The sequence below is a fragment of the Lissotriton vulgaris genome, chromosome 6 (assembly GCF_964263255.1).
Source record: "Lissotriton vulgaris chromosome 6, aLisVul1.2, whole genome shotgun sequence".
In the NCBI taxonomy this organism is placed as follows: domain Eukaryota; kingdom Metazoa; phylum Chordata; class Amphibia; order Caudata; family Salamandridae; genus Lissotriton; species Lissotriton vulgaris.
In genome coordinates this window covers 1,688,252,345-1,688,270,627 of record NC_141694.1, presented here as the reverse complement: position 1 = coordinate 1,688,270,627, position 18,283 = coordinate 1,688,252,345, and the positions used below count along the sequence as shown (strand labels likewise).

Below are 18,283 nucleotides of genomic sequence, written 5' to 3'. Positions count from 1 at the left end.
TGGCCTTCATCAGCAGACGTCTCCTGGCCCGAGAGCAACGCTGGAGCACCATCGAGAGGGAGGCCTTCGCAGTGGTGTGGGCCCTCAAAAAGCTCCGGCCTTATCTCTTCGGTACCCACTTCCGGGTACAGACCGATCATCGGCCCCTGCAATGGCTAATGCAGATGCGGGGGGAAAACCCAAAACTATTGCGTTGGTCCATCTCCCTGCAGGGGATGGACTTCACCGTGGAACATCGGCCCGGACAGGATCACGCCAACGCAGATGGCCTGTCCCGCTTTTTCCGCCTCGACGAGGAGAGTCCCCAAGAGGATGGGTGACTCTCCCCGCCTTCAGCTGGGGGGGACGCATGTTGGACAGGCCACGTGAAGGGCTTGCTCCCTCCCCGCACGACCGGGCCCGAGCCCGGCTCTTCAGGTGTGACACGCAACAACCACCCGTTTCCCGTCTCATATGGGACCCCTGCCCCCGGACATCTCCACATCATGGACCCGAATCACTACCGGCCCCCTCGCCCGGCTTGGGCGCCATCTTGGACACAGCACCACGAGGCCGCGTGGCCTCCGATCGACCCTAACCCTGGGCCTGGCCAGGCCCCGACATCCCGGCACCACCATCCACCCAGGAGGTGAGCGGACTACTTGGCAGGTCAATGGGAGAAAGAGGTGTCGATGGCTCTCCCCCGCCAGGTGCCGATCGCCCCCGGCTCCCCCGGGCACTGGCTCCACCCCCCTGCTGGGTGTCTGGACTCCCTCATCCCGGACCTCCCGACCTCCAAGTGCGAGGGTCCGGACATCAAAGGGGGCCAGACCTATAACTGGGGCAGCTCCAGAGCAGGAAGGCAGTTGTATCCTGGAGTCGAGAGACGCAGTGAAGAACTCATCCTTGACGGACTACTGGCGCTGCCGTAGTCCTGCCTTGCGAACTATCGTCCTGCCTGCTGGCGCTGCCGCAACCTTCTGAAACCTTCATCGTCGTCGGGACCTGCTGGCGTGGCCGCGGACCGTTTGTAACCACCACCTTCATCGGGACCTGCTGGCTTCGCCGCGGACCGTCGCTACCTTCAACCATCCAGGGACCTGCTGGCTCCGCCGCGGCCCGATCATCTAGAACGCCGAGCTCGAGGATTGTGAGCTATTTCATCTACCAGATTGGTAACAAGACTGTCCCGCTACCCTTTTCCCAATCAAGAGACTAGAACCGAGGGGACCCCTGAGTCCAGACCTCCTTGTACCATTTCACCGTACTTAAAGAATTGCTTATAAAGAACGTTAAACCTTATCCTTGTGTGGTGTACATCTGTGGGGGGGAAGTTACTCGTCTGTACGATCGCTGGAGACAGCTCTCCCCGGAGACCTCTCCCCTTATTCTCGGCCGACCCTCCCGGTCCGTCTAACAGTAAGCCACTGCACCCACCTGTAGAGCGATGTCTGGGGGTTTAAACGGACGCCCACCAAAAGGGCCTCTTGCGAAGCAGTCAGTGCACCTCCTGGGCCTCTGCTCCCACATCCATAATAAAGCACAGAGTGGTTTCCTCACTTGTCTGGGGTCAGATCCCCATGCAAAACGCATATGACGGAACGCTCTCTTAAAATAGCGCTGGCGTTGTATACGTGCCGGATCTGTATTTTAGAAGGGTAAGGCTCAAGTGCCTGCGGTCCTATCTAAAATACTATAGTGACCCTGGGGCTAAAAAAAAGGGCAGACATGCCCTTTGCTTCCCCAGGGCACGGTCTCCAACAACGCCAAAGTCATTTCAGCCCAACATTAGAACACAAATAATGAATGCACTGAAATCTAGATAGCAAGGTTCTCCAGGTCTTTTAGGAGTCTAATTGTTCTTTGTATACACACCCAACTGTGTAATCTGTGTAAGTGAATTAATGTGCCCCTTCTTCCACATTCCACGTTTGATATAAGTGCACCCTACCATTTAAGTGCCATTGTTCATCTTTCACTACTTCTCACATTGTACTTTGCTACTCTATATAAGCTTTCTCTGCACTCTAGTGTAATAGCCTGATATTTATTTTAAGTTTAGAGCAAACATGCAGATAAATTAACATGTATGAAGGTGCTTACGTCCTCATTGTCGGTGCAAATTATTGAACGTGCACTTAGATCCAGACATTGAAGCTCAAATCTTGCCGTTTCTAGTTGGAGCGACAAGTATTCAGTCTGCTGTTTCTCTGCTGCCAGCTTAGCCTCCATCTCACTTGTCAGATTCTTTAGAGTTTGCTGCCATTTGTCCTTTTCGCATAAATACTGTTTTCTGAGGGACGCCATCTGCATTCTACTAGATTCTATTGCTTGCTTTAATTCATGCAAATCTCCAGGTTTTGTGGATTCATATGTTGGAAATTGTTCTTGTATTTCGTTAAGCGATTTCTCAAATATTTGACAACATGAGTCAAGTGCCTTCATTTTGACTCCCAGGTCTGCCTCTGATTGTGGGACTAAGAACTTAACCACAGAATTGGAGGTTGCCTCCTTCAAACTTTCTTGATTTTCAAACAATTTGTTTTTGCCTTCAGTATCTTCAGAGGATTCACTCCCAGACACATTTAAAGGCACATATTTGTCAGCTATCAGCTCCTTTCCAATCACATCGAAATCCTGTTGGGTCAGTGTTTGCTCAAGCTCACTATCCTCTAAAGCTATTTTACCAGTAAATAACAACCCCTCTGTTTTTGTGACTTGTTCATTGCAACTTTCAGTGGAAGAAACTTTATGATCAAAACTCATCTGAAGAAGTTCGAGCTGAGCCTGAATTTTATTCAACTCAGAGTCTTTTTCTCTCAATGAATTGTTCAGCTCCTGCGTAGCACTAGAGTTATCAAAATCTACCTTGTTTTCTGTCAGCTGTTCCCTTTGGATATTAATACATTCTGCAAGCTTTTGGTTTTGTTGCATCAATTGTGCTTGTGCAGTCTTACAAGCAGTAATCTCTTTTCTTAAACAATCTATTTCTTTTGAAGATGTACTGTGAATATGTATCATTTCCGTCTGATTTTGGTGCACCAAAGGCTTTAGCGTTTCAAGTTCTTTTTTTAATTTCATATTGTCATTCTCAAGGGAGAAGCATTTAGATATAGACTCTTCATAATGATCATTAAGCATTTTATTACGCTGTTCAAAATCCAATTTACTTTGCTGGAAATGATTAGCTTGCTCATTTAGTAAAGCTTCTAAACAAACTTTACTCTCTTCCATTGAGGCGCAATTTTTTTGGAGAAGCACAGTCTCCTGCTCTGCTTTTTCGCATCTTTCCAAAAGTGCTTGTCTTGTATCCTGATACACATTAAATAGTTCATAGATGGTTTTCACCTTTTCATTTACACAATTTGCAAAATAAAGATTTGTTTCCACCGGATTATTTTTTTCCCGATGTAAATTGATGTGCTCTCGGTTTTCACTCTCTGTGGCATTCTGCTCAACGTCTTCCTTGTAGATACTGTGAGTTTTAGATACATTTTCTTTTTCCAGGCCCCAGGAGGCAAATATAGAATTCATCGCCTCCATTGTTTTAATCATAATTTTGTTGTTGTTTTGCAAACTTTCCATATTTGACTCCTGAATTTCTATTTTCATTAACAAAGCTGTCAACTGCTTATTCTTGTCCTCGAGAGTCGACTCTGCAAATTTCTGATGTACTAAACCTTCTTTTTGAAGTTTGGTAAAATTTGCATTTGTGTCCTGCACAAGACCATTGTATGTTTTTTCGGCTTCACTGAGGCGTTTTTCTACCTCTGCTTTGTTTTTCAGCAATTCCCCAACTTGGTGCAACAATTCTGAGCTCAACTGTTTTTCAGATTGAAGAGAAACCTCCAGAGATGAAAGTTGCCCTTTCAGGGTGGACGAATCCATATCCTCAATTTGTTTTGCACATTGCATTATTTTCAATGACAGATTTTCCTCTTCTTTTTTGTGTTTTTGGTCTTCATCCTTTGCTTTCTGTTGAAGTTCAACAAAGGCTTGTTTCTGATGTTCTACCTCTGCACATTTGTTTTCTACCAACTTGTTGAGATTTTGAATTTTCAGACTTAATTTTTCCTTTTCCAATTCCAATGACTGGATCATGTCCTTTTGAGTCCTAAGACTTTGTTCCAATACTTCTGATTTGCTTAATAGTTGCTGTCTTTCAAATGTAAGTTGATTGTTCAACCGTTCTCGTTCCGATTTCCATTCAAGTAAACTTAGGTTTTCTTTCTTAAGTTCTTCAAATTGTTTCTCTTTTTCACTTATGATATTCCTCAAGTTCTCTGAATGGTCTACCATTTTAATTAGTTTACTTTCAATTTCTTCATTATCCAAATCTTTTTTTATCATCAAATCTTGAACATAATTTAGCTTGTTTTCCAGATTGGTTGTAGTTTCTTTCAAATGTTCCAAACCGAGAGGAGCATCCTCTTTTTTCAACTTCTCCTGGGCAGACTTCAGTTCGGCCTCTTGCACAAGATTCTTCTCTGTAAAATTAGAAATATGCATGTCCACCAATTAATAAGCATGTCATAGGTAAAAGCATTCAGCAACTTTAGGTAGGATACTGGTAGAGTACTAAACAACAACTAAATGTAAAAACTGTTTTTACCATGATTGTCATCCTGACCAAGAAACCTGATCATTTAGAATGTGTGGGACCTCAAAATCAATCAATAGGCCCGCTATAGCTTTAAACTGTGCTAAATCTTTGAAAAGAACAGCCCTAATGCATTTAACTTGGTTACTAATCAGTACTTCAGTGTTTTCTGTAGATTACTAGGACCAGTCCAAAGACGTTTAAAAGATTATTTTGTTTCTTAACTTTGTGGGATCTAATGAATGGGTTATTTTATATGCAGATACTTCAAGGGTGGCTGTAAGTTAGGCCTTTCCTAAGTGGTGATAGTTCCTGCTAAAGAAACACAGCAATGTGCGAACAGGCAGAAGTGATGATGGATAACTATTGTGCCTTTCCTGCTTTGCCTAGTTCAAAACCTCCCCACAAGTGAACAGAGTGCAGTGATTTTTGATCTTTAAAGTTAAATTTATCTTAGCCATTAAGACAGCCTTTGCCATGCAGGGAAAATGGACTGGAATATCAACCACTCTTCCGTGGATTTAGTTTACAAGCAGACACAAGTAAGGAGACTATCTCAGACCTACCAGTGACCATGCAGGTTGAATGTAGACATGTTGTATTCCTCGCTTTGTTCTTTCACATTAACCTGGACCCTAAAAGATGCAAGTCTTTTGTGGTAAAAATGAGCAAAACAATGTCACAGGTATGAGGAATGTAAACAGAGCTAATAAAGAGCCCACTGCTGAGCTGCTAGGAATGTAATGTAAACCATCATTTTCCATCAGAGTTCACTTTAAGGTTTGCCACTGTATTTATTTTATTTTATTTTTAAGGTTTTATATAGCGCAAACAAGATCTTTGCAGATATCAGAGCGCTTTACAGAAACAGTAGGTAGGGTAAACAAAACTCTTGAAACAATATAAAATTCAGTAGTCAGTGAGTTGCAAAATAGGGTAGCAATCACACAAGAGTATGCAGACTAATAACAATCAAGAAACAATAATATTGAAGCAGTACAATGTCTAATCGGGTACGATTATAGCACCCCAGAGGATGAGTAAACGCAGTGTAAAAGCAGAGTAGTAGTCAGTAATGGGTGCGTTGCAAGTTAGTGTGGCACTCAAGTCATAGTGTACAACCCAATAGCCAAGTTGGAAACCAATAATATAGCATCCGTGCGATGATTTAGATCGGAGAGCAGTCAAAAAGAGACTCGCATAGGTAAGCAATCAGAAGGCCGATAATGTAGGAGCCAAGTATTGTCATTGTTCCAGTATCAATAGTATTCAGGTGAATTTAGCCTGAAGGATGGCCTTCACCTCTTTCTTGAAGAGTGCAGTGGAAGGGATAAGCCTAGTTTCTGGCGGGAGTGCATTCCAGATCCTAGGCGCCATTCCTGAGAAGGAGCGTTTGTATGTTTTTTCCTTCCGGAATCTCCGTGGTTTCAGGAGGAGGGTTTTTGTGCTTCTGTTGGATCTTGAGCCTCCTGAAATGGTCAGCTTTTGAGTGAGGTAGTTGGGTGACTTGTGGTGTATGGCCGAGTGCGCCATACATGCAATTTTCAGCTGAATTCTGGCTTCAATAGGCAGCCAGTTTAGGGATTTTAAATCAGGGGATATATGAGAGTGTTTTCTTGAGCCAGTGATGAGTCTCGCGGCTGCGTTCAGGGAGGCTCTTAGGGGAGCCGTTGTTGTAAGGGGGAGCCCGCTGAGAGCCGCAATACCGTAGTCTATCCGAGGAATGACTAAGGCTTGAACAACAGTTTGGAAGTCCTTGGGTGGAAGAAAGGGTTTGAGTTTTCTCAGCGTGTTGATTTGGAAGTTGGCTCCTTTAGTTGCTTTGCTAATATGCTGCTGCATGTCGAGATTGCAGTCCAGTGTGATGCCAAGGGATTTCGCGGAGTCCACGATGGTGGGCTGGACATTGAGTGCGGTTAGATGATTGAGCCATGTTTGGGTGATGGCCTTTTTCGTAGGAGGAGAGATCAGAAGGAACTCAGTTTTCAGAGCATTTAGTTTGAGGTGATTGTCGGCCAGCCAAGCTTGGGTCTTTCTTAGTGTGGTATTCAACAGTTTGATGTCTTCAGGGGATTGAAGCTTGAGGTAGAGCTGAGTGTCATCGGCGTACATATGGAAGTGTACCTTTGAAGATTGAAGCAAGGTGGTGAGTGGTTCCATGACGAGGTTGAACAGTGTGGGGGATAGGGAGGAACCTTGTGGGACGCCTAGTGTTACTGGCACAGGCGAGGACAGAGCGTTATTGATCTTGAACTTCTGAGACCGGTTGTGCAGAAAGGATGTGAACCATTTGAGAACAGTCCCGGATATGCCTATTCTGGTGTTTAGGAGCTCCAGTAGTTTCTCGTGTTTGACCGTATCAAATGATGAGGAGAGGTCAAGAAGTATGAGGAGGCAGGACTCATTGTGGAGGATTTGGAGGGCGTCATCAATTATATGTGTCATGGCCGTTTCCGTGCTATGCTTTGCTCTGAATCCTGATTGGTGAGAGTTGAGGAGCTCATACTGCTCAATGTGTTTTGTCAGTTGGAGTTGTACGCATTTTTCTAACAGTTTTGCCAGAGTGGGGATATTGGTGATAGGACGATAGTTGTTTAGGTCAGTCGGGTCAGCTGTGGGTTTCTTGAGTATAGGCGTGACTTGCCCAATCTTGAGGGAGTCTGGGATGAGCCCTTGTTGCAAGGAACAGTTGATGATTTTAGTCCAGAGTGGGAGGAGCAGGGGGGTGAGGACTTTAACAGAATTGGCAGGTAGGGGGTCTGTGTGGTGATTGGCGGGTTTCAAAGTGACAAGCAGCTTGTGAATTGATTCATCAGAATAGGTGTCGAAGGACGACCATGAAGCGTTGTTTTTAGGTTGAGTGTTAGTTATGCCTATGGAGCCGGAGTATCGACTTACATCCTTGAGGAGATCACTTCTTATAGTGTCGTTCTTTTGTTTGAAGAAAGCAGAAAAGTCTTCACAACTTGGAATAGCCTTTGCTGAGTTGTTGGGTTGTGGAGGTTGCGTTTTGGTTTGGGTTTTGACTAACTCGAACAGTTTTTTAGGTCGGTTTTTAGCTTGATCCAGCTGTTGGCTAAAGAAGACTGATTTCGAGCGTTTGATTTTTCTGAAGTAAGCGTTTCTCTTACTCTTAAGCGCTCTGAGGTGCAGTGCTGAGGGGTCAGATCTCCACGAGAGCTCAGCCATGCGCATAGCACGTCTGTCTTCATTGAGGCTGCCATCGTACCATGGGTTCGAGTTCTTAGTGGCTACTCTCTTCAGTTGCAGGGGTGCGGCTTCATTGATTATGGCAGACATGGTGTCTAGGTAGTGGTCCGTCAATGAGTGCACATCAGAGACGCCCATCGGGGGAAGGAGGAGACTGCCTGTGTGGGCAGGCAAGGAGTTTGGGTTGAGATTCTTCATGTCTCTCTTCCAAATCTTGGTTTTGGCAGGTTGAGCTGGGTTAAGTTTGACCTTTTCGTTGATGAGGAAGGTGATGATGTGGTGGTCTGACCAGTCACATGGTTCGATTGCCACCAGCTGGGTAGAGTCTTCTTTGGCGATGATAAGGTCAAGGGTAGAGCCTTTTTCATGTGTTGGACCGTTGCAGATTTGGGTGAGGTCAAGCGCGTTGAGGAAACTCTTAAGGCTCTTCACCACTGCGTCTTTCTAGTCGTTCCAGTGGAGGTTGAAATCTCCCAGGTAAATTTGATTGAGCTGTCGACCAGCGTTGGTGGATATCGTGTCCATTAGTTGTTGGGAGAAGGGGAAGTTGTCCCCGGGTGGGTGGTAAATAACATGAAGGGAGCACACAGGTTTGCCCTCACTAGTAATATCAAGGCAGATGAGTTCGCAGGAGGAGAGGGAGGGGGAGGGGCCTTCAGTGATGGCGAGGTTGCTCCTGTAGATGCATGCGATTCCCCCACCCGTCTTGCCATCGCTGTCGAGTCTAATAATGAGATAGTTCGTGGGGACTTATATGTCCATTATAGGTGTGGATGCTTCAGTTAGCCACGTTTCAGTCAGAATGGCTAGGTCAAGGTCCCTTGATAAGATAAGATCCGCGATTCCAGGGGAGTGTCTCCGGGCCGATCTGCAGTTGAGCAGGATACACTTTAGTCTAGGGGTGAGGAGAGTGGGTGAATGTTCAAAGGAGAGGGGGATTTTTTTTGAGATTACAGGGGACAGAGCTTCTGTTGTTCAGTGTGGGTGGCCTGAGGGGATTTGTAGGAATCGTGGGTATGGGGAGGTGTGTGGTGGGTGGGCGTTTTGTGGGACCTGGGCCATATGAGCAGAGTAGAGTGTAGGTCTCGGCCCGAGAGGGGGTTTGGGGTGCGACGGGGACGGCCGGTGGCCTTGCGATAAGGGATAGAGGGCCAGTGCGGGGAGGGATGCGTGGAGTGGTTTGAGGGGGCGAGTGGAGTCCTTGATGGGCGGGGAAGTGTAGGGTAGGGGGTGCCTGGTGTGTGTGAGAAGTTCTTTGATGGTATGGAGCTCTTCTTTGACTTGTAGGAGGGTGGAGATGATCATGTTCAGAGTTGGGTTGGGGATGGAATTGGAAGTGAGAGCAGTGGGTGCGTGTTTGAGTAAGGTAATGGGGTTGGCACTGGATCGAGTGGGGCAGGACGTGCGCGTGATGGAGCAAGGCTCTGGGGTCCAAGTAGGTGGGGTAGCATTCGATGGAAGAGAGAGTTTGTGAGCCGGGGGCGAGGATGAGGACAGGGGGAGGTTGATAGTGTGGGTGATGGCGCTTGTGGAATGTAGCGCAGATGCGTTGAGGGATGAGTGTAGGCTGGAGAAGGAAGTAGTGACAATAGGATGGTGGGGGCTAAGAATGGGAGGGGATAGAGGATAAGGGGTTAGGTTGAGAGAGGTGGTGTGTTCCGTGAGTCTGGCCGATGGAGTGGGGTAGTGGGGAGTGAGAGTGGGGGTGGGAGAAAAGGTGAGGGTTGGTCATGTCGTGGGACGTGGGAGATATGCTCAAGTCGATGGGGGTGGGTTCTGCGGATGGGTGATTGATTACAGAAGGATCCGCGATGTTCGCAGGGGTCGTGTGGTGGGGGGTGAGGAGGGTGGGGGTAAAGGGAATGATCGCGGGGATTGATCTTCGCCAGTGCTTGGGGGAATTTGGGAAATATGAACGGGTGGTATGAATTGGGCAGTATGATAGGGTGGGTGACTGGTTACCGCGCAGGGGGGAGGGGAGAGGTGTGAAATGTTCCTCTGCTGTGATGGTGTGCAGCTGGTGTATATGGGGGAGAGGTCTATGTCTGTGATTGAGAGGTGTGGGGTACCTACAGTAGGTGGGTGAGTGACTAAGGTGCTGGGAGTAACGGGGGAGAGATCTATGTCTGTGATTGAGAAGTGTGGGGTAGGTGCAGTGGGTGAGTGAGTGACTAAGGTGCTGGGGGTAGAGGAGAGGTGCGAGTCGTTTTGGGGCTGACCTATGTTAGACGGGTTGTGATTGAAGGCTGTGTGGTCAGGGCTGAGAGGGCTGGGGGTGCTATGAGTGGGGGTCCGTGGATTGGAGAGGTGCTGTTTGAAGGTGGGAAACAGGTTGTCTAGTAGTTCCAAGTTCCTGTCTGAGGATTGAATTAGGACAATCCCGTTATTGTAGATAGTGATGGTGGTTCTGCCTGGGAAGAGTTGAGATGGTGTGATGGAGAGTGTTAAGCCATGAGCGGATTTCCTGGTAGAGGAGACGGAGAGTAGGGTGCGGAACGCTTTTCTCCATTGGCCTCTTCGTGTGGTGTGGAAGATGATGTCAATATTCATGGATCCATTCACCGATGAGAAGTAGGTGTCGACAAAGGGGGTTTCAGGGTGGGTCCTAAGGAAGTTATGTTTAAAGCGCTTAGCGGCTTTTTTGTTGAGTAATGATGGGTAATTGATTTTATATGTGTGTTTGCCGATGGGATCCATGTTGGGATGGCGGTAAAGGTAGGCGCAGGAGGGTGTACAATAATGATATACAGGAGCCAAAATACAAGTGCAAACAAACAAATTAGTGGGCAGACTGAATATATGAGGTAGCAATCAGAATCAAGATGAGATTAGTGATCTTAGTGAGCAATCAAAATATATGGGGTAGCAATCGGTGCGACCCAAGAGAAAGTGAACTGGGTGCAGGTTACAAAAGTGAACAAAATACAGGTAAAAATATAATATTGATATAGGAGGTAGCATTGACATTAGTGTGCAATCAAAGTATACGAGGTAGCAATCAAAGTATATGAGGTAGTATATGAGGTAGGAGTCGGTGCGTCCCAAAGAGAAAGTGAACTGGGTGCAGGTTACAAGGTTTACAAGATACAAATACAAATATAATATAGCTAAGCATAGTATATCTCTAACACAAGTAGTAGTGGGAACATATAGGTATGGCCCCAAATATAAGAGGTAGCAGTCTCTGTGTTGCAAGGGAAAGTGAACAGAGTGCCGGTTACAAAAGGTATAGTACTGCAGGAATGTTTATAATACAGATAGAGGTATAATCCTGCAAAAGAGACCGACACTGTCAAAAGCGAACAAAATGCAAGTAAGAATATAGTGTTGCCACAAAAAAGGTAGCCAATTTATCAAGGCAGTAAGAATGTGAGAGAATCCTCAATGGAGGATATGTTCAGAGTTCATGGGCAGGGTGTTCAGCTGAACTGCACAGTAAAAACTGAAATTGAAAAGCCCTGTCATAAGTGACTAAAACCAGCTGTTTCAATACACTGTTTGGTTATAAACATGTGAAATGACACCACCACCTGCCTCACCATACATCAGGCAATAGCGTGATAAGTTAGAGTTGCATGAGGTATGAGAGAAATTATACACAGGTTGTTCATGTAGAAGGCAAAGTGCCAAGCTATCATACACTGTGGCTGCTGAAAATGAGGCATGGCAATCATGTATATTATTATACTGTGTATGTAGCGAGCTAAAACTCACTTGCAAAGCTAACAGATATTGCTTTGAAAATGCAGAGTAAGTACAGCTATTAGCTTTGCTGATGGTCGATCTGCTATGTTGAAAAAACAAATTTTTATACTTCCAATGTAGCTGCAAACCAAGATGCGTTTCATGTAATGCAATATAGCAGCCACATTCAAACTATAGAAAACATGTGTTTCAATACATTCTAGACAGCTGGTGCGTTGCTTGATTCATTGGATGATTTATTTCTCATGTACTGCTCATCACGCAACCAGACAACCATCTTCGAAGTATAGAAAGGAAAATATTACCGTACAGAGCATCTGTACGTAACTTGCAGTGGTATAGATTCACATTCTTAGCATTCTCCTGCTATATAATTTTGGGCTTGGACGTTGCAGGTTGTTAATCTTTAAGGAAGTCCTCTCGAGTCACAAGGAGGGCTGTGAATCCTCCCATAGTAGGGAATGCACATGGTCACTGACTCCAGTGTCCGATTGTTTTGAGAACAGCAGCTGAGTGTACGCATGGAGTGGCTAGTAGTGAGAAAATAGTGACCATGGAAATGGTGTTTCAAATAAAGAATATACTTAATGTAACCGAGATGAGCAAACAAGACATTGGCGGAGGGCGGGCACATGTGAATCTACAGCAATACAATCTACCAACAGACGGTAATAGGGTAACTTATTCCGTTTGTAGCATGTGTGGCTGTAGATGCACATGCTCTCCATAAACTGCAAAGCAGTACACCCCTAAGCGACGGCTAGTCAGTGGATGATGCAGATGTCTAAAACAGAGTTCTTAATACTGATTGGTTAACCATAGCTTGTTGACGAGCGAGAATATCCAAACAGTAATGTTTAGTTAAGGTGTTTGGAGTTGACCATTTAGATGCTTGGCAGATGTCAGCTATAGGAATAGTCCCTTGAAATGCCAAAGTTGCCTCCCTCTTCCTAATAGAATATGGGGAGGACCCTCTTTGCTTTAAGGGAACACTTTTAGATACATTAAACAATCCATCTAGTAATCTCAACTTTGGATATTGGATACCGAGTACGAGATGTAGCAAAAGTGACAAAAAGCTGTTGAGTTTTGCAAACATTTTTTGTTTTGTCAATATTGTGCTCTTTTTACATCTAGGGTGTGATATGCACTCTCGGTTACTGAGCCCAAGCGAGCAAAAAAGACTGGTAGTTTAAACTGTTTAAGGTAGAAAGGCGAGACCACCTTAACAAAGAATTTTGGGTCAGTTCCGAGGAAAATTCTAACCTGATGGACCAAGATAAAGGGCTCTTGCAAAGAGAGGTGTTGCAACTTACATATACACATTTGTAAAGTGATAGCTATATGGAAATCCACTTTCCAGGAAAGGAATTATAAAGGACTCAAATGAGGGACCCATGAGTCTCCTGAGTACTATGTTAAGGTTCTATAGACAGGCAGATGTCACCCTAGGTCGAATAAGCATTAACACCTTCCAGCTTTAATGACTGGAATTTTGAAAAGAAAAGAATGCTCTCTATTTTGCGTATATGCAGCAATAGCTACAAAATATAGGCCTATGGAACACTTCTACCAATGACGTATTTACTAGGATTGTTCACTAGACTTCCTGAACCAAATTACTACAAAATTAATCGACCTTGATTTAGCACTAGCCAAGCATCACATCACACTTAATTAGAAAACCACTAAAGGGAATCAAATAGCAAAAAGGTGCTACGAATTGGTTCGCATGGGGATATGAGACTATTCACCTACTAAGGAATGCTTAGAGAGGTAGGAATTCATTAGGTACAGCTCGGACTTAGGAAGGCCTGCTAGAGGATTTGAGATCGGACAATGATCACTCTATGGACAATAACCCCCAAATTCACCGGGTACAAGGAGGACCAAAACATTATATTGCTGCAATATATCATAGTTCACTGTGCGCCTTGACTAACTCAACTCCCTAAGACATAATTAAATAGCTGAGTAGCCTTCCCCTCGGCACCACCACAAGACTTCACACTACAGCAGTAACAAGATATGTCACTTATGACCAGGCAAGGGGTGTGTGGTAAAGGAATTTTTGTATGTAGGAAGATGGCTCTGTATATACTACACCAAAATAAGATATAGTGTCCACAAAGTCCAGTATATTCCCAAAGGCTTACAGAGGAAAAAGTAGATAATACCTTACTCTCTATTTGTGGTAGTGTAAGTGAGCAGTAAGGCATTATCATAGGATAGTGTTAAGCATTTATTGTACATACTCAGGTAAGAAATAATGGCACACACTCAAAGACTGAACTTAGACCAAATGTTTGTATAAAAAATATTTCTTTGGTTGTTTTTTATTTTTAGAACCAAGCAGGACTTGATACAGGTAAGTAAAGTTGTACTTTCCAAGACAGATGGATAAGAATATGCAAGCTGGATGAAATGCACTTTGTTGCAGATATTTAAAACAACTTTTTCAGGGGCAAAACAGTCAATGCAATCCTACGGGAGAAAATGTGGCTATCGGTTTGCAGGTAAGCAATCGGTTATGAGTTTAGAGTTTCTGGGGTTAGAAGAATGGTTTCTCCAGGGTCAAAGATGCACTCAAAGAGCACCCTCAGCTTCACTATTGTACTGGGTGCAGAGTGCTGATGCCCAATGTTAGCCAATGGGACTAAGGTGGCCTTTGGTTGGTGGCTGCTCTCGAGCAAACCAATGGGTTGTGGGAGCAAAGCTCCTAGGGTTAAGCTCAGGGCAAAGGGGATCCAAGTTAAGGTGCACCCACAGCTGCACAGGGGCGGCTGGTTGAAGGGTGCTGAATTGGCATTAGATGTCCTGTTGTTTTCAATGGGAGCTCTCTGGTTAGAACAAAGACCGCAGATGCGGGCAGGTCGGCTTCCTGGAGGCAACCACCAGCCGGAGAAGTAAGTAGTAAGTTGGGATGCAAAGGGTGCATCCATTAGGCCACCCAAGGCCATGGGGCGTTGGGTGCATGGTTTTCCATTCCAGCTCCCATCGCAGTCGGAGGGACCCTCCAGGAAAAGGTTGCAGGCATAGTCGGAAGGCTTGAGGTAGGTTGTGGAGCACCAGATCCCAGGTCAGGTTCGCTGGGGGGGACCTCCATGTGGTATTGGGCCACTCGAACCGTGGGCGCCGGGTGCAGAGTGTTGCAGACTTGGGGATCCTTGCTTGAACCAGAGTCTTTTTCTTGGGTTTGCAGTCTTTGAGGGGAGCAGGTCGAGGTCGGGACAAGCCGGTGGGGCTGGGGCCAAGGCAGATAGGGTTGTCCTCTTCTTCCTGCAGCACAGCTCTTCGGTCCTTCTTCTGGTTTGTCTGAGGAGGTACGGTTCGGGTCGCCCCTAAATACTAAATTTAGCAGTGTTTCAGGTAGGTACAGGTCAAGACCAATGGGTTCCTTCCTTGGGGTGGGGGCACCCCCTATTATGCCACACTCCAGTGGGAGGGGGCATAAGCCTCTATCTGATTGGCAGGGTACTCCCCTTCTTCAATATGCCGTGGGCTGAGAGGTGGGTTTTGCCTCGCATCCTTCATCTGAGGGGTGGAGTTGGCAAAAGTGGGCACACTTCTCCACCGGTCTTGGTTTTCCCGCCGAATCTCCCTCCCAAAGTGGAGGTCAGAACCGGCGGGGGGTCAATGGCCTCAGAGCAGAAAAGGGCAGGGTCAGCTAACAAAAGCGGCAAGCCTTTGAAGCTTCCCTTTCGTTGACCCTTCCCATACTGGGGAGGAAGGCATGACATCTGCCCGGGGGTTCAAAAACATGTCTTGGGGTGGCAGCTGGCGAGCAGCCACTCAGCCAGGACACTAGAGTTAGGTCGTTTGTCAGGGGGCATCTCTAAGATGCCTCTGAGTGGATTTGGATTAAATTCAACACTGGCATCAGTGTGGGTTTAATGGGCTGAGACGTTTGATACCAAACTTCTCAGTCTTCAGTTAAGCCATAAAGGAGCTATGGCGTTCAGGGTGCCAAACTTCCAGCCCATGGTTTAAAAATGGCCTTACAGCACGAAGGCAGTGTGCACTATACCAGAGGTGCGGGTCAGTAGCATGAGCCCTGGGCCCCAACAGTACCTGTGCCATCCACATTCACATGGGCCCATTCACAAAGCCTCTTTACAGCACCCGATGTGGAAGGCTGCTTTTCTGGTAGCTAGAACATCAGCGCGTACTGAGGTACCAAGGGCCTTGTAGCCAGAGAAAGTCTCTGAGGGCTTAAGCATTTATTATGCCACCCTCAGAGACTCCTCCCCTGTTCCATACACACTGCCAGTGCAGTCTGTGTGTCAGAGGGAGATCCTAAAACTACAAGTTGACATGACACATCCCTGTGTGCCATGCCCACCAAAACACTGCCTGTGACATAGGTCAGGCACCCGTTATCAACGATTGCACTGGAACTGGTTAATGGAAAGGCACTCCCACCAACAGATTCTGCGGCCGAGTCCACCACTTGATGGAGGATTTCGCTGCTTGGGAGAACACGATCCGATCCTCCTAGCGCCCCGTTGCTTGCTCCCACTTGTCTTCTAGATCTTGTTGCAACAGACGCATTCTCAGCCTGGCGTTGGGGATGAGAAATATGCAGGAGGCCATCGACCCCAGCAGAGATGCCACTTGTCGAATTGCTGGGCGATCTGTCTGAAGCAGAGCCTTGCACTTCTGCTGCATTGCGGAAAGTCTTTCCTCCGAAGGAAACGCTCTTCCTTTGTTTGTATCCAGAGTCGATCCCAGATAGTGGATCGTCTGGCTGGGCTGTTGTTGAGATTTCTCTATGTTGACATGAAGACCCAGTATTTTTAGTTGCTGTACACAGTTCTGGAAATCGCTCCTTACTTGTTGAGGAGATGGCCCTTTGAGGAGCTAATCGTCTAAGTAAGGGTAGACGAATAGACCTTTTCTGTGTAAGGCGGCCGCCACCACTGCCATGCACTCGGTAAAGACTCACAGAGCAGACTTCAGCCCGAAGGGTAAGACCTTGTATTGATAGTGCTCGTCTTAGACCACAAACCACAGATACTTGCGATTACATGGCGCAATGGATATATGGAAGTACGCATCTTGGAGGTCCACCGAACACATCCAATCTCCTGTTGGAGATTTGGACATATTTGATGAAGGGCCAACATGCAAAACTTCTCCTTCACAATGACTGTTCAGCAGGCGGAGATACAGGATAGGTCTGAACGTGTGCTCCTGGTCTCTTTTGGGCACAAGAAAGTACCTGGAGTAGACTCCCTTCCCTCGCTGCGCGGAAGTAACCTCTTCTATGGCCTTTATTCGCAGAAGGGTTGCCACTTTCTGCCGGAGCACCTTTAGTTGGGGAGGACGAGATCTTTTTGGAGGAATGTCCTTTGGAAGCACACGAAAACGTAGTGCATATCCATTGCGCAGTATATTGAGCACCCAACGATCTTTTGTGATGCTGCACCACTCTGCTAGATGATGTGAAGCACGTCCCCCCCACTGGAGTGGGCAACAGTGCCAGAGGAAGCTCCTGCTCATACCTTCCCTGCCGATCTGGCCGTGGTAGAGGACTGTTGCTGGTGACCACCTCTACCTCTGGATTCGGGCTGCAGGTGCCGCCATGAGGTTCAGGAGAGGTCAGCCAGCGCTGAATTCGAGATCAGGATTGCTGGGCAGACTTCACTGGGCAGGTGGGCCAGTGAGACTCGGGCTGTGGGTGTCGGGTGCAGAGTGGGCAAGAGTCGCAGTTTCAGCTGGATCTAGTGCCATTGGAGTAGATTTCTTCTGAACGGGTCTGCTGTCCACGGGAAATTGGAATCTTTTTCGAAGGCAACAGCCCTTCCAGAGTTTTCATAGGTCGCTGGCAGTAAGACAGGTCACCTTTTGGTCACAGGTTCTTTGACGCTTGAGACAGGCTTTGGCCAAGATAATCGTCTCCAGGATTCTCTGCAGGGATGTTTTCTTAAGTCATTGCACATCTAGTTTTCAGGTCTGGGGAGCCACCAAAATTCTAAATGTAGGAAGATTTTAGTGGAGTAGCAGGTAGGGTCAATGGACACCTTACCTGTGGTAGCTACACCAACTTTTATGTCACCCTCCTGTGGAAGAGGGGCATAGTTCTAGCCCTGATTGGAGGTGTCCCCTCATATTCAAGATGGAGGGGACTGACAAGAATGTTTAACCTCACCTGAGGAGGGCAGCTAGTGGTTGCATTTATAAAATGTGTGGGTTGTGGTGGAGCATCTGAAGGAGTGTCCGGGGTGGGCTCCTAAACGAAAGGGAGACTCTTCTTCTTTGGGATAGGTTGTGAGGCCTTCGGGTGTTTGGCATAGATCTTCCCCATGTGTCGGTGAACGTGGATTCAACGCAACGCACAACAATGATTGGTATTTAATGCTTAATATGTTCAGATGGTTTTTGAGATTATTTATTGGTTTCTATTTCTACCGATTTTAAAGTAACATTCTAGGTTTTAATTGATAAGGGAATCCTTTGTTATCAGTATAAATACATCATGTCCCTTTTCTTTTGTATTGGGGTGACTCCTTTGAGTTTTTGGTGAAGCATTTGTTGTACAGACTCAGGCAAGAAATGATGTCACACTCACACTGAACTCAGACCAAGTTGTTGGTATCAAAAATATTATTTAGTTATATTATTTCTAGAACCAGGTGCAGGTAAGTGAAATAGTACTTTGCAATATCTTATGCAGTGATGTACAGTTGAATGCAGGTTCAAATGCAGTTTGTTTAATAACAGGTAAGTCAACAGTTCTAAATGACTTTTTAGTTACTTTACAGATTACTGTGCATGTTACTTTTAAGT

The 18,283-nt window shown here is 46.2% G+C and overlaps 1 protein-coding gene across 1 annotated transcript in view; it reads right to left on the bottom strand.

Annotated features, from left to right (window-relative positions):
• The window catches only part of CENPF (centromere protein F), a 476,866-nt gene that overhangs the window by 264,198 nt on the left and 194,385 nt on the right, over positions 1–18,283 (bottom strand). The window contains exon 12 of the mRNA XM_086927898.1: positions 2,083–4,466. Coding sequence (XP_086784024.1) covers positions 2,083–4,466 — 2,384 coding nt within the window. The remainder of the gene's footprint in view (positions 1–2,082; positions 4,467–18,283) is intronic.